Source organism: Monodelphis domestica, chromosome 4, assembly GCF_027887165.1.
Source record: "Monodelphis domestica isolate mMonDom1 chromosome 4, mMonDom1.pri, whole genome shotgun sequence".
Classification (NCBI taxonomy): domain Eukaryota; kingdom Metazoa; phylum Chordata; class Mammalia; order Didelphimorphia; family Didelphidae; genus Monodelphis; species Monodelphis domestica.
The window spans coordinates 382,357,294-382,383,123 of record NC_077230.1 but is presented as its reverse complement, the minus strand read 5'-3'; the positions used below and the strand labels follow the sequence as shown (position 1 = coordinate 382,383,123).

Here is a 25,830-nt window from a genome sequence, read left to right as displayed (position 1 = left end):
AGGGTAGTGGAGGAACAGAGGATCTCTCTCCTAGAGCCCCCTCTCCAAAGTGGTTTCTCCCTTTTCCTGGAGCATTTTGTCCTTATATCTCCCACCCACCCTATTTATATTTAGCAGTGCATAAATTGTATCCCCTCCTGTCAGCCTGTCCACAAATGTTTTATTGAGTCTATTCAATGGGGGCATCTAGGTGGTTCAGTAGATGGATAGCCAGGGAAGTCCTGGGTTCAAATTTGACCTCAGACACTTCTTACCTGGGCAAAGTCACCCGACTGTTTGTCTAGCTCTTACAACTCTTCTGCCTTTGAACCAATATATATATAAATTCTAAGACAGAAGGTAAGGGTTTTAAAAAGTCTATGTGCCGGGTACTGTGCTAAGGAAGGCAACTCACTTAAGTGCCTACTTTTGCCAGATATGGTGCCAACCAAGGGACTCCAAAGAAAGGCAAAAAACAGTCTTTGATATTAAGGAACTCCCAATCTAATGGGGAAAACAATGCATAAACAAAATGTTGTAGTTCAGTCATATCTGACCTTCGTAATGCCATTTGGAATTTTCTTGGCAAAGATATTGGAGTGGTTGGCCACTGCTTTCTCCAGCTCGTTTTACAGATGAGGAAACTGAGGCCGATGGGGTTAAGTGACTTGGACAGGGTCACACAGCTAGGAACTCAAAGACTCCCTGACTCCGGGCCAGGAGCTCTGTCACTACACCACCTGGCTTAAGCAAGATAGAGGTAAATCAAGTAAGTCTCAAAGGGAAGGCGCTAACATTGAAAGAAGGGGAAAACTTCTTTCAGAAAGCAGCTGTCAGGAGAGGAGGTCTAAGAAAGTAAAGAGAAAGAGGGAGAGAACGAAGAAGAGGGTAGGTCCGGGCTTTCTTGGAGCGTGTGCGCGTGTAAGTATCCCCAGCGCTTAGCACAGTGTCTGGCCATTGTAAACTCTTATAGCTGGTTGACTGAGGAAAAGAGATGAAGGGGAGGTAATGAAGGGGGTAAGGGGAAAATGGTAGGGGGCGGGGTGTGGAGAGGTTGGGGAAAGAGGATGGAAAGAGAGACAAAGGGGTGAGAGGGGAGATGAGGGAGGGGAAGAGAGAAGGGAATAGGGGAAGGGAAGGGTGAGGAGGGGAGGTAGCGGGGCAAATGGAGCGGAAAGAAGAGAGAGGAAGAGGGAAGGAGGGGTATGCGCTTCTAGGAGAAGGATGTGGGCAGGGCGGAGGGCGTGGCATGGCCAGAAGGAGGATAGGGCGGGGATTGGAGGGAGTTCGGGGTGGGGATAGGCCGAGGGGCTGGCGGCACGAGGTGTTCTGGCCCCGCCCCCAGCGGCCGTTGGAGTGGGTTGGAGCGCCGGCCACCGCCTCCCTCAGTCCGGCTGTGCAGGCTGAGTAGTTTTGGTTCGGGAGGGATTCCGAGCGGGCCGGAGGGAACGCGAGAGCTAGTGCGAGCGCGGGAGGTCGAGCAGGCGGAGGCGCGCGACCGGACCAGCAGCTAGTACCCCGCGGAGCCCGAGCAGCCCAAGCCCGGCCATGGCGCTGTCGATGCCGGTGAATGGGCTGAAGGAGGAGGACAAAGAGCCCGTCATCGAGCTCTTCGTTAAGGTAAGGAGCGCCCGGGGCACAACGGGAGGCATGGGAATTGAGGGACCCGTGGGGAGCACGGAGCAGAGGAGGGAAGCGGGGTCCGGGGCGGCCCTTTTGGAGCCTTCCCATTGTCTTTACGGCTGCCCGCTTGCCTGCCTGGAAGGCGCTATTCTGGGAGACCCACCCCGGCCCGCGTCCCACCTTGGAGCATGCATCCTGTCGGCCGCAGTGCCTGCTCCGGGTCCGAGTCCTGCAAACCCACCATCGTTAAGGTGTCTGGTCCGGCGAAGGACCACCCGGGACTTCTGCTTTGGTGGGCTGGCGGGAACTTTTGTTAGAACAGAGAGGGGGGGGAGGGAGGGAGAGAGAGATAGAGTCAGTTAGTGCAGAGGGTGTCTGAAGTGGGGACTTGGAACCCAGGATGTTAGAACACGGGATGGCAGAACTGGGAGGGACCTCAGAACAGCCGATGTTAGAGCTGAGAGAGGGACCTTAGAACGGGGGATATGAGACCTGGGAAAGTCCTTAGAACACAATATTAGAGTTTGGGTGGTCTTTTGAACATAGAACTTAAGAGATGGAAGGAGGGCTCTAGCACATTGAAGCTAGGAGCCGGAACTGGCAGGAAGCTGGCAGCATAGACCAGAGCTGAGTAAGAACTTGGGAAAACGATAGACCTGTGAGAGACTTTAGAAGTTAAGTGTTAGAAATGGAAGAGCCATTAGAACCTGTTACTCTCCCGCCACCCTCCCATATATATATATATATATATATATATATATATATATATATATATATATATATATATATATACCAGAGGTATTAGTGATTTTCCCAAAGTCTGTGAAGGTGAGAATCGAACTCTGGTCTTTTGACACTAATTCTGGAAGGTTTGTGGGTGGATGAGATTCTCCCTTGCTCCAAATTAGAGCCTTAAAGGTGACGTTCTTTTAGGAGTACCCCATGGAAGTATGAAAAGCTGCTGTGATAAAACTGTCCTCCAGTCTCTCCCCTTCCCAGCCTCTCTAGAAGGGAAGACCCTGGTTTCAAGCCTTAGACACTTACAAGGTGTGTAATCAGGGACAAGTCACTTCACCTCTGTCTGCCTCATGCTGCTCAACTGTAAAATAGGGATAATAGCAGTACCCATTTTCCAGGGTTGTTGTGTTCAGTTCAGATGAGATCTCTGTAAAGTACTTTAACATAGTGCCCTGCATGTAGAAGGCCCTTTATAGATGCGTTTCCTTTCTTCTCTCTCTTCTCCTCTGCTTTCCCAAGAACCTTCTATGTAGAATTTTTCTATGGTTTGTCTCCTTTTCCTCTGATTAGACCATGCCTCACTCAGCTTCTCAGCTATAGTGAAAGTCACCAAAGGCAAAGTGTTGTCCATATATTAACAATTTCTTTGGCAATTGAACCAGGGGTTTTCCCTCTAAAAGAGAGACCCAGAATCCAATATTTGATAGACCTAGGATTATTAATATTTAGCCAAGGTAGTTATGAGGAAAGAAACATTTTTTGAGAACTCCTAATTTGAGCAAAACATTTCTGGAAATGATAGTCTAGTGGAAAGATTTCTGGATTTAGAGTTAGGAGAGAGCTGAATTCTAATCTTGCTTCTCTCAGAGTTCATAGTTATTTAACTTCTCTGAACTTCAGTTTCCTCAGTCTGTCAAATGGTGATAAATGATACCCCAAGTATCTACTTATTGTATAGGCCTATTGTGAGACTCAAATAAGTATTCTCAGTGTTTTGTTGACCTTAAAGTGTGATATAAATATAAGCTGTGATTCATAGCATTAAAAAAAATTAGTAGCTTTGGTACTTCTCTCCTCGAGCTAATTTTGTCTGGCTGGCTGGGATGAAAAATATAACTTTTAGGAAAATTGCTGTAAAAATGGATCAATTCACTAACCTCTAGAAAAAGATAATAGAACATTCCTAGTTAATTCTTTGACCATCTGGTTTTCTTCTTTCTCAAACATCAAGTATTTGCATGATTCAACATTTTGGCTTCTGTAGCTGAGTTGCTGTCACAGGACCAATTGTGTGTTGTCTTTTGTTTCAGCAGAGAAATTGTGATGACAAAAACATCCATAGTCAGTGTGGATGGGGGTTTAAGAGTACCAGTCTTTTTCTCCCATTGCTTTCATAATTTTTGCAGTTTCTAGACTACCACAATAATCATTCCTGCCATCTTTCCTTTTTTTTAAAGTTCCTGATATTTTTCACTCTGAAATGGGAGAGGGAAAGAAATATTATGAGTGTCTGTATCTATGGTCAAACTCTTTATTGTCTTCGAGATTCTTAGCTTGATCTGTTAAAGAACAGAGATTCATTTAGATATGAATAACAATTAATTCACCATTCACTCATTCCATAAACTTTTTTTAATAATGACCAACTGTATACTCAACTGTGTTTTGAGCTATCTTATGAAGGAGATGAAACATTTAGATAACTGTTTCTGGCCTCATAAGGCATAACCATAAGCACAGGTCATTGCAATAGATATTACATGACAAATTCAAGATCCATTACTTTGAGAGGATGGCTATAGAGAGAGGCTAGGAAGGCTGGCCATTGCCATTTCAGTAGCAATATCATCTGAAATTTTGAATTCCTATTTCTTTCTGAGAGAGGAGGGGAGAGAGGGTGCTGGGTTTTTTTTTTTCCAGTAATATGGAAAGATAGCAGATTGAAGATTTTCTGTCAGATGTGGGTTTCACTTTTTGGTTTAGAGAAGGAGTAGTCAATCAAGTAGCTCCAAGTCCCTCCATGATTTTGTAAGGTATTTTGGGTGGCAAGTCTTTCCTTCAGAAGGAAATGAGAAGATAAGGGATTGTTTGGAGGGCCAGGACAAGTTCTTAACCTTTTATATCCTCAAGTTCCTGAAACCTAGTCTGAAATTTGCCAGCCTCTATTAAATTCACATTTAATTTGAATCCACTGGGAAGAAGGGGTGGATAAAATTGGGAGACTAGCTCTATCACCCTTGAATTACCTTGATAAGAGCCAATTGTCTTAAATTGTTTTGTCAGTGAACCAGCATTTATTATGTGTTGGGTACTCTCCTATGCACCAGGAATAGAGAGAAAGGCAAAAAACAATTCCTGCCTTCGAGGAGCTCACATTCTAAGGTGGGAGACTACATGCAAATAACTGTAGATACAAGTTATATACATATCAGGAAGATGGCAGATAATCTCATAGGGAAGGCATTGAGATTAAGGAGGTCTAAGAAGACTTCTAGCAGAAGGCTTTAGCTGAGATTTGTAGAAAATCTGGAGATAAAGATGAGGGGCAATCAGCAGTTCAAAAAACAGGAGGAAAGGAATGTTACTTTCTCTGATTCCCTTTTCCAAATTAATTTGGGGTGATATCTGAGGTTGTGATAGTGGGAATATTTAAGCCAATATAATAATTTTTAGGATAGGGAGGGTAGAGAGAGAGAGGTTGCTGTTTTTAATATAGCCAGAGTGGTGGTATTTGTTTGTTTTTAAACCCTTCTGTTTTAGAATTGATATTGAATTTTGATTCTAAGACAGAAGAGCAGCAAGGACTAGGCAACTGGGATTAAGTAATTTGCCCAGGGTCACATAGCCAGGAAGTATCAGAGGACAAATTTGAACCCAGGTCTTTCCATCTCCAAGCCCTTTAATTGTAGATTAGCTGCTATCTAAATGTGTCTCCCCATTCTTTACTTGTGAATCAAGTTCTTGAATCTGAATTTTAGATTTCACATTTACTCCTGTTGAATTTCATCTTGATTTGTTGAGCCTGACTTTTTAGATGCTGAGTGTAATTCTCAACTTTGTGTCATTTGCTGATTTGAAACACCTGCTTTCTGGCCCTATCCAGGTTATTGATAAAAAGCTAAGCTGGGATTCTTGGGGCCTTCCCCCGAGAACCACCTTTTCAATTGTCAACCTCAGATTTGCAGACTTGGAGGTATTTTGGAGTCATCTTCTATCTCTATCACCTGGAGCCATGGAATTCTCATGTCTCATCACTTCTCCCCAGTAACATCTTTTGCATCCAACCGCTTGATATGGCCATTACCCAGTTCAGGTCCTCATTCTTTCTTACAGAACTATTACAGTAATCTCCTAATTGGTCTCCCTGCTCCCCAAGTTATCCTTCACGAAATAACTTTCCCAGGATACTGCTTTTACCATATCGCTGCTCTGCGCTGAAGTCTGGGTTGACTCCATGGTGCTTAGGAGAAAAGACAGATTCCTTGGCTTGGCACTGAGAGCTCTCCAAATCTGGTTCCAGCCTACCTCTCCAAATTTATTTCATATTTTCCCCTGCATACATTCGGCATTCTGGTCCAACTAGCCTCATTGTTGTTCCCCAAACTCCTCATTCTGTTTCAGCTGCCTTTGCCCCTATAATGCATTTTCTCCTCACTTCCTTCCAAAAGTGGTACCTTCATTCAAGGCTCAGCCTAGAAACCATCCCTTGTGGGGAGCCTTTCCTTATTGTCACCTCCCCTACCAGTCTGGGACCCCAATACCCCATTGTAGTGCACTATCCTTCCCCAAATTATCTTGTATTCACTTCTCTCTGTCCATATTATTTTCCCATCAATAAGATATAAACTTCTTGGGATTAGAGCCTTTCCTTTTTTGTCTTTATAAACACTCTGTCAGTGATAAACACTCTGCATTACATATGTAATGCAGTGCTTAATAGATATTTGTTGAACTAAATTGAACTGACAGGAGAGGAGGAGGCAAACCATTCACTAGAGAGAGGAAAAGCAAAGAATGGCAAGGGTGTTGGTTTTTGACATCATTTAGAGGCAGGAAACAGTTGTTAGATTGATAGCCTTGGAAGGAAGAGAGCCTAGGATGGGAATGATTCAAACTTGTGGTGCCGGCCAGTCAAGCTATTTATAAAGGAGTGATGCTGAGAGACTTGGAAAAACCTCCCTCAACTTTGGAGAGCCTGCCCTAGCTCTGTGTCCCCATTCTAGAGGAGGCAGCCTTTCTGGTCCATAGCCACTAGGAAGGAACAAGTGGCCAGAGCAGACAAGTTCCACTTAGTTACTTTACCAGGCTAAAGTCGGAGCACATCATCCCTGATTTCAGTGACGAGGGGGTAGGAACCCCCTGGAACAAGTTGACAAATTGAAATAAATGAACAGAAGACAATTTATGATGAAACAAATAGGACAATTTAAGAGAATATTATCTTGACCCAAGAGAATTTGGCAAATTGTTATTGAACTTCTTGAGGGGAAATTCAGGCTTTTAAAAAGCTTTGTATTTCTTGCTCCTTAATGGGAATGGCAAGAATCTTTATTATTTTTTCCTAGATTATCTTTTGAAGGCTTATCAATGGGCCTTTTTAAAAAACCCTTAATTTCTGCCTTAGAACCAATATTGGGCATTGGTTCTAAGGCAGAAGAGTGGTAAGGGCTAGGCAATGGGGGTTAAGTGACTTGCCCAGGGTCACACAGCTGGGAAATGTCTGAAGCCACATTTGAACTCAGGGCCTCCCCTTTACAGGGCTGGCTCTCAATACACTGAGCGACCTAGATGCTGAAGTCATCTAGTCTTAACCATTCACAAATGGTGTCCTTATTGTAAAATATCTTTAGAGGTCATCCATGCTGTTTTGCTCTTGTTTTATAGTTGACAAAACTGAGACCCATAGTTAGGACAGCAACTTGCTTGAAGTGGCAAGTTAATTCAGAGTCAAAATAATAAATGGAAAATTCTTCCACTGACATCTAATTGAACATTTATGGTAAAGAAGTAAGAGGAAAACCTGGGTATACTGTGCTAAATTAGACTAGGGAGGGGGCTTTAGGAGGCAGTAAGGGTGATGATAGATCTTTCCACTTCCTGTGCTGTCAGGCTCTGGAGCCACAGTGGCTTGGATTTTCTTGAGGAGGGACTTAGAAAGGCCATAAAAGGGAATTGCATTAGGCAGGACAGGAAGTGATTAAGGCATGAATAAAAATTTTTTCCAAGTAGGGGGAAAGTCATGATGGATTTGGCAATTTTAGAGCTGAACTGCTAAGCAGCCTTGTAAAGAATAGAAAGAGCTGATGGAAAATAGCAGCCAGACCATGTTAGCCTTGATTTCTAGCTACAGACTATCTATATATGATCACATAAAAGCCTACATATAAACCATAGTATGTGTATTTAGCCAGAACCCTGAGTCTAACTTTTTACTCTGTCTTCATTTCTTTGAAATCCTTACCTTCTGTCTAGAATCGACACTGTATAGTGGTTTCAAGGCAGAAGAGTGGTAAGGGCAAGGCTTGGCTCTCAATCCACTGAGTCATTCAGCTATCCCCTGTCTTCATTTTTTAAATTCAAAAATTAGCTCTAACTGGCTTCAGATCCCAGGCTCAGATCCTAATAGTGGGAATAGCAGTTAGCCCTATTTGGCTCCCCTTTCTGCTCTCTCTTTACTCCCCCCTTTTCTTCTTCTTCTTTTTTATTTGTTTTAAAGAACAACTCATAATTGCAGCCTTGTGAGAGACACTGTTCAGCAGTGACAAAGAAGCCTGCTGAGAAGGGAAGCTCCAATACCAGAGGCTAAGAGGAAGAGCTCAGGCTTGGACTGCCTAGGTGGAGCAGCAGCCCCAGCTCCTAGGGCTCCCCTTTCATAACATTCATTTCAAACCTGGGGAGGAAGGAGCTCTTGGGACCTCTCCCCTTCTCAGCAGCCTTATTCATCTCCATTGAATTCATAAGGTTTCCACGCTGCCTTCTTAGCTGCCCCCAGTTATAGACACTAAACAGATGAAGCCAGCATATTGATCTGGGATTTGTGGGGCAAACATTAGCTATTCTCCTCCTACTTCTCCTTCTCCACAAATTGTTGATCGTGTCAGACTACACAGTTGCCAATGTCAAGTTATATTTTGACCTACTCACAGGGAGAAATGAAGTCCATTAGAGGCCATAGAGGGCATATGTGGGTGGAATGGTAAGTGGAAGTGGCAGAGAAGTAGATGACGGAATCAGTATTTAAATGTGAGATCCCTGTCAGCTATTATTATATGGAAGTACTTTCCCAGGGAAGCTTCAGGAGATAATCATTTTAGGTTTACAGAATGTTTGCTTCTCAATACTCCTGGGAGAAAGTAGTATAGATGTTAGTATCCTGATTTGGACACTTGTAACCTTGCAACTGTGGGCAAAGTCACTTAACCTCTCCTAGCTTCAGTTTCCTTCAGAAAAACAATGGCACCTGCCTCACAGAGTTGTCAAGATCAAAGGTGAAAATATTTTCAAGCTCTTAACAAACTTAAAAATCCACAGAAGTCTTCACCATGATTATTATTCTGATTTTCCAGGACCAACATATTCTCTACACTCTCCTCCACAGCCTCCTCCCTTCCTGAGGGCTTCCCGTGGAGGCTGGATTCTTAGAGGCTTCTTAGTCAGGGGTGATTTGTACTCACTGATCATTGAGGCCCCTCCAGATGCCAAAGTTCTGTGAAATTCAGACCATGAAGCACAGTTGTATGAGCTGTCTGTTACTGGGGTGGTATAGAAAATGCAGGAGGGAAAGAGTCTGAACAGTGAATGTAAAATCAAATAATTAGATGAATGCTGGAGTAATTAAATATTTTTAAGTGACACCTATTGGAGGATCATGGATTGAGAGCTAGAAGTAAAAGGTCATTTAATCAAGCCCTGGTATTTAAAGATGAAAAACCTTAGGTCTACAGGGCTTTGGTGATTTCCCAGTGTCATGGGATCAGCAAAGAAGAAAACTGGGATTTGGGTAATTTGCTTTTCGAGAACAGATTAGGAGAGAAAGAGTAATATGGAATTTTGCTAGAATGCTAGAGTAGGAATATATTCCTTGAGAGCAGGGACCACTTTTTTGTCCTTGTATTTCCAGACTCTGTCCCATAATAAGTGCTTACTTAGTATGTGTTTGGTTTGGATCATATTAAAAACCAAAAGTCTTAATAATGGGTTTTTTTCTCCCACTCCTTCGTCCCTGTGTTAACCAAAGGAGAAAGAGCTGGCCTAGAAGTCCAGAGATCTGGGTGTGAGCCTTAACAAAAAAGCCTTTTTGGTTTCTTTTCCTCTTAACTTAATAATGGAAAACTTTAATTTTTAAAAATCCTTTCCCCCCTTTGATTTCATTGCTATAAGAGACATTTAGCTATTCCAGTCAGTGCTCAAGAGCCTTTAGGGTTCAGACTCCTATCAGGTTAAGTGTCCTTCCCAAGGTCCTACAGCCATTATTGAAGGCCAATTTTCTCTGCCCTCCTACCTTCTCAATGCCTTTTGACAGTTGGGCTAACTCACTTTTTAATTAGTGAGTTCCATACTGGTTCCTCATATCTGGCTTTCTCTGGAAAAATAATGACATTCCCCTCTGCTTTGTAGCCTGGGAATGGTTGTACAGTTTATTAATTGAGAATTTACCCAAAATATTTGAAGGCTTCTCTATGTGGGGATGAATGAAGGAAAGTACTGAGTATACAGAGGAGTGAAGAATGCAAATAGATGTGGCATATCAAACCATTCAGGAAATGAGTTCTTCCTCCTTTCCTCCCCCCATTATTTTGGGTTTTATGAAATAGACTCTAATATTTTCTAGGTTTAGATGTTCTATGAAGCCAGAAAGACCACTGACCTTTTTTGCTCTTTGCTCTTCTCTTCTCTTCTCTTCTCTTCTCTTCTCTTCTCTTCTCTTCTCTTCTCTTCTCTTCTCTTCTCTTCTCTTCTCTTCTCTTCTCTTCTCTTCTCTTCTCTTCTCTTCTCTTCTCTTCTCTTCTCTTCTCTTCTCTTCTCTTCTCTTCTCTTCTCTTCTCTGAACAAAAGCATAAAATATTGATTCCAAGGCAAAAGTCATATAGGTTAGACAGTTGGAATTAAGTGACTTACTCAGGGTCATACAGCTAGGAAGTATCTAAGATCCAAATTTGAACCCAGGCCCTCCTGACTCCCGTCTGGCTCACTACCCCCTAAGCTACCTAGCTGCCCTATACCTTTTCAAGAATGGAGCAAATTTATATTTGAAATTTGGCAACATCCAGCACAGCTTGGGTGTAAGGGTGGATAACGAGGTTCTTCAGTTAAGATTCAGAGATTGCTGTAAGAGTGAAATCAGCATGTTTGTTTCACAGTTTCCGAGGTTCTCCTCAAATTGCCATTTTGTGTTCTTTTATGCCAGTTGTCTACTTGCTCTCATCATTTTGTGTGTGCATATCTTAGTTGTCTGATTGTGCTATAATAAGCACTGTCAATGATTTTCATCTTCGTTTTCTCAGTCTAGTTATGTACTGTGGGTGTTAAAAAGTATTTAATTTATTTTGAACATCTGTGTGATGGTAGGAGCAAGCACAAGGAGCACCCTAAGACCTGGAACACAGTAGGTGCTTAATAGATGTTTCTTGATTATTTATAGACAGAATTCACTGAGTGAACAGGAAATTGGGGGCTTGATGAAGAGAGGAAAAGCCTCATTTCCCAAGTATAACATATAAACTTTAACAGGGCATTTTCTTTTTTTTTTTCATCAAATCAAGTGATTATTCCACTAAGAATCTAATGGTCTCTTGTTTAAAGATGAAGACTGTATATGAAATTATTGTGTAGTTAAATTCCAGTTGGGATTGGGATTAGAATTCAGTCTTCTGTGGGATTTAGGTGTGGCTCACTCTCTTTGAGTTGGAAGGAACTTTTTAGTCCTTCTCAGCCCATCTGGACAGGGACCTCTGCAACATTCCTGACAAATGATCATCTGACTTTGGTTTGAAGATCTCCTGGTTCTCTGTTTTCTTCCAACTGAGTTAAAACACCTTGTTCTTCTAGAGTTTAACTGGCTCTGAAAATGGAGATAATAACCTATAAGATGAATGAAGTCTTTTTTCATTGCCTCAGGAAGAAGGAGAATTAAAGTAGTTAAGTATTGCTTTTTAGTTAAGTTTTTCATAGCCAGTCATTTACAGAAATGCTTTTTTCCCCCTTGGTCAGCACAATTTCACTCCATGAAAAACAAAGCACATAATATTCTTACAAAAAAAAAAACAAACAACTCAACCCAACCTCATGGCATACATAGTACAAGTATGTCAACCATAAATGCCCAGCTTTATAAGATTACTGATTTTGGGTTAGAAGGAACTTCATAAAGCTATGTAGCCCAACCCCTTCATTTTAGTGCTGGAAGTCTTTACTTAAATGATGCCCAGCCAAGTTACTGGCTCTACTGACTTTTGTTTAAACCCATTTCAGTGGACCAGGCATCTGTTTCATAGGTTGCCATATAAAAAAGCAAAAATAAAGAACAAAAACAAATTTTTTTGGTGGCCAACCTTTTGACTTAGCTCAAATCCTACCTTCTGTAAGAGACCATCCCTTCTGAGGTCACCTTCCATTTACTCCTCTATAGCTTGTATGACCTAATTATTTCCATGGTGTCTGCCTTTATACTATTAGGGCCTTGGAAGCAGGGACTATTTTTGCCTTTTTTTATTTTGGTTTTGGCTTTTAACTAGAGTTGCCTCTGGCACTGAAAGGTTAATCTGTTTACAACCTTAGTTTGTATATGAGGCAGGATTTCAACCCATTTCTTCCTGCCTCAGAGGCCAGCTAGAGCTGATCCCTCTCATTTAGTGTATATACAGAGTGAATACACAGTAACTTTTTTGGTGGAAAGTAATTGCAGCTGGTGATCAGGAAAGACTTTGTGTCACAATTGGCATCTAAGCTGAGACTTTTAAGAGGGGCCCCAAGGTGTGGAAGTGAGGAGGGAGGAAATCCCTGGAATGGTGACCATTTCTAATAGAAAATTTTTGTTTTGAGTCAAAATTTTCTTATACCCTTAGATTCTAGCTCTCCTCTCTTGAGTCAAGGAGAACAGATTGAATTCATCCTCTTCTGCAGGCCAGCTCTTCAAATACTGGATGATATTCCCTGCCCTGCTCCTCCACTCTAATTATTTTCTTCTTCAAGCTAGGTAGCTCCATTTCCTTCAATTGATAACTCTTATGATCTGGGCTTTAGTCCTCTTTCTTTCCCAGGTGCCTCATGTAGACACATTCTACCATGTTGATGCCCTTTGACTTGAGGACCTGAACAAGACAGAATATAGCATTATCTCCTTCCTTCATTCTGGATTCTGTTTTTAGTTTTATAAGAATGTACTCTGTAACTTTTGTAAGTTGTATTCTGACTTCTAGATTGATTCAATCAGAGGTATGAACATTTAATGAAATTGAATTTTTCTTTGTTCTTTTGACTACCATATGGTACTATTGATGTATATTGAGGTTGCCAACCTACCTTGTTTACCCTTTTTAGGGATTCCTTGAGCTAAAAAGTGGGAAAACCTCATTTTTTCCCCTCTGTAGCTAAAATCTCTTTCCTCTCTTGTTTATTCTTAGATGAGATGTTTAATCCTTAATTTTTATATTTCTAGGGAATCTGTGGAAGGATCCCCACATTTATTTTTCCTGATTTTGTGCCCATCCTTGCCTCTTTCTTCACATGCAGGTGCTCTGGGCCAGTGAAGGACATGGGTAACTTAATGGGGGAATCTAACTGGAAAACATCAAATGGATTAAAAGATACAGGTTAAAGAAAGACTTCCCTAACCTTTGCTGAGACCTGGGGCAAGAGCAGACTCAAAAAAGTGTTTCTGTTTGAGCCTCTAGACTATCTAGTGATAAACTTATGGCATGTATGCCAGAGAGGGCATGCATGCTATTGCCAACTAGAGTTCATTATTAGAAAGCCAGAGGGACTTAGGGCCAAGCTGCTCCCTTCCCCCTCTCCACAAGCCTGAGTCACCCGCCCCTTTGCCCAGCAGCCCAATGGGAGTGCTTCCTCCTTCCCCTCTCTGGGGTAAAGGGGGGAGGTACAGTTTGGGCACTCAGTCTCTAAAAGGTTCACCATCACTGCTCTAGGGCAAGGGTTCACTATGTCTGTGGTCCTGAAGTTTGTTTTTTAAAAATAATTTGAATAGGAAGATGGACCAGAGGAGGTCCTAGGTTGTGGGTATCCCTGATTTTGGCTCCAGAGCAGAGAAGTAACATGATGTAGTTACCTGAGGGACCACAGGGAGCAAGAGCATTTATGGTGATAGTCACACAACCTGTGGGGCCTGGTTTCAGCTCAGGGGGAAGAAGAGTACTTGAGACCACTCAAAGACAAAAATACAAACTGGAGGGTTAGGGCCCATGTCTTGCCTTGAATTATAGAACGTTGGAAGAATCAACAATTTAAAGACACCTAAGATAGAGTTCATAAAACAATTGCATAAGCCTGCGATATTACCTCTCATCCCGGAAGTGAGACCAACCCTAATATAAAGTTAATAGCCAAGAAATAAGTTCTTTAAAAAAATCAGCAAACAACAGAGAAAGAACCAGATTATAGATAGCTGTTGCTATTATGTTAGAGAAGATCAGGGTTCAAACTCAGAATGAAGACAATAAAGTCAAAACAGTTACTTGTAAAGCTTCAAAGAAAAATGTAAAAGGGTCAGAGGCACAAGAAAATTCTTGGAAGAATTTAAAAAAAAACTTTAAAAATCAAATAAGAAGTTGAGGGAAAATTGGGAAATAAAATGAGTAATGCAAAAAAAAATTAATCAAATTGTAAAAAGAAAACTAACCAATTGGAAAAAGATCCAAAATCTTACTGAAGAAAACAAATCCTTAAACATTCCAATTAGAATACTATTGTGCTATTAGAAATGACAAATAAGCTCCAAGGAGATAATAAGGAAAGATTTGCACAAAAATATTTATAATCACACTCTTTGTGGTGGCAGAAAATTGGAAAATTATGGGGTGTCCATTGATTGGGGAATGGCTGAACAAATTGTGGTATCTGATAGTGGTGGAATATTATTGTGCTGGAAGGAATAATGAACTGGAGGAATTCCATGTGAATTATAAAGACTTCCAGGAATTGATAGAGAGTGAAAGGAGCAGAACCAGGAGATCATTGTACACAGTAACAGCAATTGTTGTATGACAAATATACATTGCGGCACAATCGATAACAGACTTTTCTACTAGCAGCAATGCAATGACAAACCAGAGGGACTTATGAGAAAGAACGTTATCCACATCCAGAGAAAGAACTGTGGGAGCAGAAATGCAGAAGAAAAACATATGATCGATCACATAGTTCATTAGGGATATGACTAGGGTTTTGATGTTAAAGGATCACTCTACTGCAAATATGAATAACATGGAAATAGATTTTGAACAATGTTACATGTATAACTCAGTGGAATTGCTTGTCAGCTCCAGGAGCGGAGAAGGAAGGGGCAGGGGGAATCATGAATCATGCAACCATGGAAAAATATTCTAAATTAAAAAAAGGAATGACAAACTGTTTTAGAAAAACCTAGGAAGACTTATATTAACTGATGCAAAGTAAAGTGAGCAGAACCAGAAGAACATTGTACACAGTAACAGCAATTGTTGTATGATAAATATACTATGACCTAGCTATTCACAGCAATCTAGTGATCCAAGACAATCTCAGAGAATTCGTGATGAAAAATACATCTTTTCTCCAGAGAAAGAACTAGTGGATTTAGAGGGATTTGCAACCAAGAATAATCTATCCAACAAAGTTGAATATAATCCTGCAAGGGAAAGATTGATATTCAATGAATTAAAGAATTTTCAATAATTCTTGTGGAAAAGACCAGAACTGAATAGAAAATTTGACTTATAAGAATTAGGAGAAACATAAGATATACATGAAATACTAATTTCAAGAGATTTCATAAGTTAAACTGTTTATTTCTTATATATGAAAATGATATTTATAACTTAAGAATATCATTACTAGGATAGTTCAAAAGGTATACATCTGTCTATCTTCTTGATAGATATATCTTCTATCTAGAAGGCTTGGGGTTGAGTTGACTATAGTGGTATGGTGGAATAATCCTAAAAAAGAAAATTGGGTGTGGAGAGATAAAATGGAGCAAATTATCTCATTCAAAAGAGGCATGAATGGGAAAATTGTTACGGTGTAGGGGAGGATAGGGTAGAAGCTACCCACATATGATAGACATCTAGAGAGAATTGAATGGGAATAGAAAAGAATATACCCTTTCTCAGGCAATATGCAGCACCTTTACCAAAACTGACCATATATTAGGGCTGTAAGAGAGTAATCTGAGGCTGACTCTGCTACTGGAAGACCATCTTGAGTGGGGGGAAGGGCAGGAAGGAGAGAGAATTTCAAAGGAAGAAGAGAGGAACTGAGAAGATCCAGACAGTTGAACTCACTTCTCTTTGGGAAACCTACCAGAGAGATTGATCTGAGCAGACCTCTGAGCCTGGAGCATCCTACTGTGAAACCTGACCCTAGTATCCAGTGAAGATAAACTAGAGTGAACAGGACTTTGCCTGAAAGCTGTTCACCAGAAGAAGATCCTCTAAATCCCTCTAGACAGTCCTTTGATTTTGATAATAGCTAGGATAGCTAAGAGTCAGGACAACTCTCACAATTAATCCCAGTGGGACTCAGGCAGAAAAAGCCTGACCCTCTAGGATTTTGGGAGGGGTTCAATTGTTATTAGGGACTTCCTATTTCCCTCCTTCCCAATCACCTTATCCCACAACTCACTTGCCTTACCTTTTTATATATATTTTTAGAATAAATAACTATTTATAAGATCAAGTGCCTGCTTCATAGTAGTCAAGAAGAGAGACTCAGAATCTGGGGGGAGGAAGATTATACTTCTCTCCTCAGAGAGGAAGAAGCTGTCTGCCCTTCTATTTCAACCAAGTCTATGAGGGAATAGTAATCTGTGATTCTGAAGGAAACCAGAGTGAGGTTTACCAGGGAAGGAGAGGAGGAAATCTATCTATCCTTTCCCTTCAACCCTTGGGTGCATTCCATCATTACCACACTGGTCCTGAAATTAGTGGTGGGAGACTCCATTCCTTCTCCCTCCATTACAGGGCATAAAAACTTTATAAATGCAGAAAAGCAGCAATATTAAATGTGCCTCTTCATATCACAATGCAATAAAAATTTCATTTAATAAAGGGCCATGGAAACACAAATTTAAAATTGACTAAACTAATCTTAAAGAACAAATGGGTTAAAAAACAAGTAATAGAAACAACAATTTTTTAAATAAGAGAATGATAATGAGACAATATACCAAATGCAACAAAACTGATGGGGTGAAACAAAAGCAGTCATCAGAGGAAAATTTATATCTCTAAATGGTTACATGAACAAAAATAGAAAAAGATCAGATCAATGAAATGGGTATGCAATTAAAACAACTGGAAAAAGAACAAATTAAAAATCCTCAAACAACAAAATGTAAATCTTGAAAATTATAGTTTAATAAAACTGAAAGTGAGAAAATAATTGAATTAATAAATAAAACTAGGGGAAAACCCAATAAAATATATAAGCCATTGACTAATATGATGAAAAAGAAGAAAATTAAATACCTAGTATAAAAAGTGAAAAAGATGAATATACCTCTAACAAAAGAATGAAATTAAAGTAATGATTTAGAGGTATTTTGCCTCATTAAATGCCATTAATTTAACAACTTAAATGAAATGGAAGAATACAAAAATGTAAACTTCCCAGATAACAAGAAGAGGAAATAGAATTTCCACATAAGCCTATTTTAGAAAAAGGAATTGAGCAAGCATGAGGTTTCTAAGAAAAAGGCTTCAGGACTAATGGATTTGTAAGTGAATTCTGTTAGATTTAAAATAGTTTTGAGTGTTAAATAGTTGTAGATAAGAGAGTGGGAGCCATAAACTGTGATAATTACAATGTTTGGGAGCAAGGGAAATATATAACAATTATGACCGCTGAAATATGTTTTCTACTGTGTCTTGGTTTTATATAAATATAAGATGGTCGCCAGGGAATATATTCCCAATTTATGAATATGCCCAAGCCAACTGGGGTTTATAGAGAAATTTAATTTATAATACACTGATTAATCAATAGAAAAAGAGAGAAAGTAAGAAAGGAATAAGAATGAAGGGCCTCAAGCCAATAAGGCCTAGACCTCAGTCCTAGGAGATAAATTAGTCAGTTGGTTTTATCACTCACCCAAGATCTCTCTAGGTAAGGCTTCTCATGCCAACCTCAGGCTCCACCTTCAAGAGAGCCTCCTTTCAAAAAATGTTCCAGAGAATTCTCCTCCTGACTCCTCCTGAATTCTCCTTTCACAGCCTCCTTCAAGACTTCTCCAGGAGCTCTTCCTCTAGGACCTCTCTCCTCTTAGACCTCCTTCAGAGCAAGCCTTCTCTCAGACCTCCTTCAGAGCAAACCTCCCTCTCAGTCCTCAGACCCCGATATCTTTTTTCAAACAATCTAAGTTCCCTCCCCTCAGTTCTCACATCTACCAATCACTGTCGATGTCTCCTCTGTGCCAATGGTGGCTCTAGCTTAACCCAGGACCACCCAGAGGTCTCTCCCCTTTGCACATGTCTGTTGAAGGTCATATTCTCAAATAATTAAATCTTGATCTTTGCTGCAGCCCTTCCTAAATCCTGTTACTCTGAGTAGGGTAGAGATTGTAGTTTCCAAGACCTGGTTCTGTCATTACAAGTATCTCTAATGTATCAATTCTAAAATCAATCATGACTCAAAGAACTTCCTGTTCTATGCTTAAGCATAGGTCAAAGCCCTTTCCATTGTTTAGCAAAAGGTTTCTGTCCTAAAGTAGTCTTAAGTAGGGAGGAGAAGGATCCTCCCATGCCAAGGAGTTTCATATTCCAATAGAGTTCTTACTATCAGTAGGAAATTTTTTCCAGTATGAAATTTCCCAATGGGGAAATTTCTAACATTCATAAGTCTAAGAAATTTTAAGGTTTACGATTCTGTCAAACACTTAAAGATCAACTAATTTCAATATTAAATTAATTTAGAATAATAGACAAAGAAGGAATCCTACCAAACTCCTTTTTTTGAAACAAATATGGTGCTGATACCTGAGCCCAGAAGAGCAAATATAAAGAAAATTATAGAACAATTTCACTAATGTATGTTGATGGAAAAAATCTTAAATAAAATACCAGCTAGGAGACTACAACAATATATCATAAAGAATATATATTGCACCAAATGGAATTTGTACCAGGAATGCAGGTCTGGTTCAATATAAGCAAAACTATTAACATAATCGATGGTATCAGTGCAAAAGTAACAAAGACCATAATTATAACAATAGGTGCAAAAAAAAGCTTTGGCAAAATGCAGAACTCATTCCTATTAAAAACACTTGAAAGCATAGGTTTAAATTATTTTATTCTTAAAATGATAAGAAGCATCTACCTAAAACCATTAGCAAACATTATAGGTAAGGAGGATAAGCTAGAAGCCTTCCCAGTTAGATCAAGAGTGAAACAGGGATGCCTATCATCCCCAAATTATTTTATATTGTACTAGAAATGCTAGTAATGACAATAAGAGAAAAAATAAATTGAAGGAATTAAAATGGTCTAAGAGGTAATGAGACTTTTTTTTTTTTGCAGATAATATGATGCTATATATGGAAAATCCTAAAGATTAAAAAAAAAAACTAGTTGAAATGTTTAATAGTTTTAGCAAAGTAGTAGGATATAAAATAAATCCACACAAATCATCAGCATTTGTATATATCACCCCCCCAAAAAAAAACCTGCAAGAAGAGATAGTAAAAGAGATTTAAAATAACCATAGAAAGTATAAAATGCCTAGGAGTATACTGTCAAGTACAAACTCAGGAACTACATGGATAGAAAACACTTTTTATACAGATAAAGTCAGATTTAAATAATTGTAGAAATAGTAATTGTTTGAAGATGGACTAAGCCAGATAACAACAATGATAATTCTACTTAAATTAAGGTAGTTGGTGTCATCCCAATTAAATTACCAAGAAAAAAATTTTATTAAGCTAGAAAAATAATAACTATTTAGAAGACAAAAGATTAAGGATATTAAAGTAATTAATGAAAAAAATGTAAAGGAAGGAGGTCTAGCAGTACCAGATCTTAAACTATATTCTAACATAATAATTATCAGAACTACTAGTACTAGCTAAGAAAGAAAACAGAGGATCAGTAGAATACAGGAACTATATAATACAAAATAATAAATAAGTATAGTAACCTTGTATTTGATAAATATAAAGATTTAAGCTTTGGGGATAAGAATTCACTTTTGGTAAAAATTGTTGGGAAACTGGAAAGTAATCTGGCAGAAATTTATCACGATAAGGTCAAAATGGTTACATGACCTAGATATAAAGAAAGAAGAAATCTTAAGTAAATTAGAAGAACATGGAACATATTACCTATTAGATTTTTTGATAGGAGAAGAATTTATTTGAATAGACAAGGAATTGCATTGTGAGATGTAAAATGGATAGTTTTGATTATATTTAAAAAATTTTAAACAAAGAAAACCACCATAGCCAAGATTAGAAAGAAAGGAGAAAATAGTGGGGGAAGGAGGGGAATCTTACAGTCAGTTTCTCAGATAAAGACCTCAAATCTCAATATATAGAGAACTTTGTCAAATTTGTTTGAAAATGAGTCATTCTCCAGTTGATTAAAAGATATGAACAGACAGTTTTTGGAGGAAGAAAATAAAGCTACATATAGTCATAATAAAAACATTCAAAATCATTATTAATTAGAGAAATACAGATTAAATAAAAGAGCTTTGAAATACCATTTCACACCTACCAGATTGTCTAAAGTGATAGAAAAGGAAAATGACAAAATCTGAAAAGAATTATAAAATTATACATACCAACAATACCACTATTAGATTTGTTTCTCAAGGTGAGACAGGGGAAAAGGAAAAGAATGTTCTACATGTTCCAAAAATATTTATAGTAGCTCTCTTTGTGGTGACAGAGAACTGGAAATTGAGTCAGTTTAAGGAATGACTGAGTAAGTTGTGACATACGATTGTGATGGAATACTACTGTGTGGTAGGAAATGCTGATCAGGTTGGTTTCAGAAAAGCATGGAAAGACTTGCATGAAATAATGAGGAGTGAAACCAGCAGAACCAAGAGGATGTTGGATACCACAGCAGCAATATTGTTTGAAGAGAAATGTGACTAAGCTATTCTAAGAATCATGAATATCTAGATCAGCTTTGAAGGACCCCCCCCCCCCAAAAGATAGTTGGTAACAGAATTGTGAAGCTATAGGCTCAGTATTAACTGGAGAGGAAGGGAAACTGCTGCCTAATGAATCCCCTGTATTCTTAGCATTTTTCAGAGGCAAGGCTCTGACTTGATGCTGCTTGATTTGAAAACTGTCCAGTTCATTCACTACTACAGAGTCAGAACTCCTTTATTAACTTTAAGTGTTCTTGAAAGCACGGCCTAATTACCCCTTCCTCTTAGGCGGCTGCTCCAAGACTCCTTCCAAACCCTCTGAGCTTTCTCCTGGAGCCGGTGCCAAGCTCTGCTCTTGAAGATAAGCTTATCAGGGGAGAAGTACATGACAGGGCCTTTTCTCTGGGAGGGCTCTTCATCCAAGAACAATCTAAGAATAACGTCTTTCCCCGCTTCAGAAATGACACTTGGTCGTGGGTAAAAGGAATCTGGTGGATATGTTATCTCAGGCTCTGCATGTGAGATTTCTGATGTTTCTGGTGCCTGTACTTCCTGCCCTCTTTGCACTGGCAGTTATCACCATTATCATTGTGAACTATTAGATATTGCTTTTAGATTCCCATAGTACTTTCACTACAACAGTCCCTGAGAAAGGCAAAGCAGATCTCTCCAACTGAGGGCAGGATAACTGATTTGCTTACTCGATACATGTAGGAATTTGTCTATAAGTCTACAAGTCCACCAGACTTGCTGGGTGATCCTGGATGACTGGCCCGCAGCTTTATGGGGCTGGTAGTTTAAATATTATCTCCTTTTTACAATTGTAGAACTTGAACCTCCAAGAAATAGAGTAACTGGCCCAAGTTAACATAAGTGGAGACACCAAGACTTGCTTCAGAAGCCTTGGAGAAGTGGCCATTATTATCTTGGCCCCAAGCATTACCTAAGGGATACTGAAGCCTGCTGTTGGGCTAGAGTCCTAAGTCTGTGGGAGTGGAAGAGACCTTAGCGATCACAGGGAACTCTGCCAGCCACTCAAACCTAAACGTTCACATACCAAAGAGGGAAGCAAGGGCAGGGAACAGAAGATGAACACAGTTCAATTGGGTGAACACTTAGATGCCAGACACTGTGGCAGGCGCCAGGGATGCTGTGATAACAAAGCAGTCTCTGCCCTCTCAGCACTTCTCTCAAGAACTAGCATGAGCATGAGCCCTCGGAGAGTCAGGAGGGCTGCTGTGGCGCAGGAGCTGAGGTGAGTGAGGAGCGCTTAGGATGACCAACAGGGATCGTCCAGAGAGGACCACAGAAATCCAAGAGGAGATGTCTGCCAACAGAAGCGAGGCCCAGCTGCTGCCCTCTTATTCTGAGTACACTTTCTTTGCCAAGGAGAATGATCTCTCGACCAGAAAGAAGAAGACAAATAACTAAGTGGCAATTTTTATACCCAAGATAAGTAAGGAGAGAAGAGGAGCCCTTGAAGAGTTGAAGTCATGTGGCCCAGATGAACTATACAAAAAGAGCTAGAGGATGCAATTACTATCATCTGCTCTTGGTGATCTTAGGAAAACTGGAAAAGGGGAAAGGTACTTGTGATGGGGACCCAGATCTAATAAATAAACTTTTGAGTTCTTCTAAATTAGCAAAACCTTCACAGAGTCCAGCTCTAATTTCTCTTTGTGGTTTGGAGGTTAACTTGGGTTATTGAGGGTTGTACTAACAGAATGTAGGCTCTGATAGGTTTTGTCATTGGAAGGGGAAGGGGATAAGCATTTATATAGTGCATATTATATATATGCCAGACACTGCTAAGTGCCTTTGATTCTCACAACAATCTTGTGAAATAAGTATTATTATTATCATCTCCATTTTATAGTTGAGGAAACTGAGGCAAAAAGGTTGATGGAAAATTTGTAAATGACATTTCCAGGCTTACAAAGCCAGTAAGTGTTTGAGGCTCAATTTGAACTCAGATCTTCCCGACTCTAGGACTAGAGCTCTATTCACTGTGCCACCCAGTTGCCCCTTTGAGTATAGGCTTGGTACCAGACTGTTTTCAAAAGACCAGCCTTACTAAGTACAAAGAGGTGTTTGACCAGGAGGGTAGTCACTTGGATGATTCCTTTGTCCATGTCATCTCCTGGAATAAAGAGAAATCCAAAATGGCTTCCAGCAATATATGGCTGTTGTTGGCTTCTATAAAGAGGGTTACAGGCTGGGAGAAAAATAGGCAGTGGGACTAAGAATCACTTAGGGCCAAATTTAGAACTTCTGTCACTCTTACTACTCCAAGCAAGAGATTCCTTTTTCAGTATGACCAGTGTGTGGATATGAAATGCGTAGACAAAAAAGATGCTCCAAAGTCTTAACAGATTGTATTGGGCCGAACCTAATAGAGATCAATGTAGATATACAGTTGTATCCATAAAACCAATGCTCCAAGTATAAGATGGAGAAGACACAGATAGACAGCACATCTTCTGAAAAAGATCTGCCCATCTGAGTGACCCGCAGGTCCAGTGTGGAGTCAGTGGTGTGCTGGGGTTGCCAATGCTACCACGGTGGGCAGGAGCAGATTCCATCTCTGACTAAGGAGGTGTGAGCCTGTTAGGCTCTGTTCTGGGCCAGAGGCTCAGAAAACCCAAAGTGTCTTGGCCAAGGTCACATAGATAATATCCTTAGAATATCACAGCCAGATTGTGGACTCAGTTGGCCCTTTGACTCCATATCCAGTGTACTTTCTACTGTATCATGCTACTTCAGGTTGGGTTTACTTTTGCCAATTAATCATTAGTACGCTAAACTTTGGATGGAAGTTTCAAAGGGGAAATATCTTTTCTCCAGCTTACCTGCTTTATTTAGAATGGGTGGACTCCACTTAAGCTTGTATATTTTCACAACATTTCTGACTAGTATGAGACAATGAGGATAGAGCTGAGAGTTCCTTTGATGATGTTATTTCAGTGGGGGTTGGCAAAAAGGGAGAAATCATATTGTTGCTTGAGAATTACTGCTTGAATGTGCCCATTAACTCCATTTTGTATTTGAAGCCAAAGAAAATAGCTGAGCAGGAATTGCATGGTGATTTGTACAGCTTAAATGATGAAAGAATGTTTGTCTTAATGGGTCTGAGATTCTAGCCCTATGGGGGGAGAGGAGAATCTCCTTTTCTAGTTATCCAGGTATCATCCAACCTTTGAGGTGAAGGAATATGAGTGGACAGTGAACATGCCCATTCTTGCCTCCCATTTCCTCCATGTCAGGAGAGCCCAAAGTTAGCAGCATTAATGTAGGATGGAATGAGGGGGTGATGGTCTTGGTCAAACTTGAACAAAGATTACAGACAGTAACAGCTTTAGCAAGGGGTTACTGGAATTGGGAGAGCACTTAAAACAGCATTAGAGCTGTAAATATAATATAATACAATATAATACATAATATAACATAACATAATATAATATAAATTCTCTGTATAGATAGAATCTGTTGAAATACCTATTTAGCTTGTGGAAAGGAAGACTTAAAGAGAGACAGGATTGTTTTCTTCAGGAATTTGAAGAGCTGCGGTTCAGAAAGAGAATTCATTTAGGCTTGTCTTGTCCCTAAAAGTTAAAACTTAGAATAATAAATGGGAGTTGTAGAGGAACAAATTTAAGCCTAATGAAGGGGTAAAAAAAGAGAAACACCTTATGACAGTTATAACTGACCAAAAGTAGACTGCGACTACCATTGGAAGTTCCTTATCATGCACTTGTGTGTGTGCATGAGTGTGTGTGTCCAGTTCTGAGATTTGTGACTTGTTGCTGATGGTAGGGATTGTATTGACCATTTCCTCTTAACAGGCTGTGATGACAACTTCCTCTGAATGGTCAGTGCTTTTTTAGGGCTAACAACCAAAGAATGCCAATATTTTTGTTTAATAAAAGTACAAATAAAGCACTCTATGATTTCTAAAAGAATTGTTCTTAATGAAAGGAATCAGACCTCTCTTCGTGGAAGACCTATCAGTTGAGTTGTCTTAGAGAATGAATACAATTTAATAGAATTGGAAGGGGGAACATTGTAGGCATAAACTAGTAATATAAGCAAAGTTTTGGTGGCAGGAAAGTACAGACCGTGTTAGGGACCAATAGTAAGTGGTTCATTCAGCTGGAGCATGAAGAACATGATATAGTGTAGAGAGTGGGATGGCAAGTGAGATAAACCAGGCAAGGCAGCTGATAGCAGATTGTAGAAAGCCCGAGATGGTGGCTAAGGAGTTTAGACCCTTTTGTAGGGCCACTAATATTTTTTCAGCAGAAAAATGATGTGATTGATGATCTAATATGTAGTTAAGATATTATTATTATTATTAAGAAATAAGAATAAGAAACAAATCTAGTGAAGGTGTGAGGCCTGAATTGGAGTGAAAGAGAGACTTGGGGGCAGGATGACTAGTCAGGAGAGTTTTGTGATAGTTGATGGGTGGGTAGTAAGAAAGGCCTGGACAACAGAAGTCTTAAGTGGAGCTAGAAAAGAGGGGGAAGAATGTTTCAAAAGTTGTGATCAACATGTCCTGATTGGAGTAGGAGATGGAGAAAGGGAAGGAGTCAAAGATACAGCAGACATGAGCAGGTAAATGTGGTTGCTATTGAGAAAAGTAGAAAAGCTAAATGAATGGGTTTTGGACTATAGAAGCTCAGGTAGGTGTGTTTAGAGTTTGAACACCTGGTGGCTTTCTCCAAGTGGGCTGGGGATAGATTTGGAAGCTAGAGAGGTGTTTCTGGTTTGAAATAATGTTTATGATCCCTGTGAAAGGTACTTATACATTGTCCAGATTAGGGATATGTATATTGAAAAGTATTTATTTTTTAAAATTAAGTTGAATTAATTAAGTAATTTAGAATATTTTTTCTGTGGTTACATGATTCATGTTCTTTCCCTTCCCTTCTCCCATCCCCTCCTATGAGAAATTCCACTAGGTTTTGCACATGCCATTGATCAAGACCAATTTCCATATTATTGATATTTGCAATAGAGTGATCATTTAGAGTCTACATCCCCAATCTTATCCCCATCGAACCATGTGATTGAACAGTTACTTTTCTTCTGTGTTTCTGCTCCCACAGTTCTTCCTCAGGATGTGGATAGTGTTCTTTCTCATATGTCCCTCAGAATTGTCCTGGACCATTGCATTGC

At 39.8% G+C, this 25,830-nt stretch overlaps 1 protein-coding gene across 1 annotated transcript in view; it reads left to right on the top strand.

Annotated features, from left to right (window-relative positions):
• Positions 1 to 1,274: 1,274 nt before the first annotated feature.
• Positions 1,275 to 25,830, top strand: part of CLIC4 (chloride intracellular channel 4) — a 103,759-nt gene continuing 79,203 nt past the window's right edge. Inside the window, exon 1 of the mRNA XM_056795529.1 lies at positions 1,275 to 1,599. Within this exon, the coding sequence (XP_056651507.1) occupies positions 1,528 to 1,599 (72 nt within the window). The 5' untranslated portion in view covers positions 1,275 to 1,527. The remainder of the gene's footprint in view (positions 1,600 to 25,830) is intronic.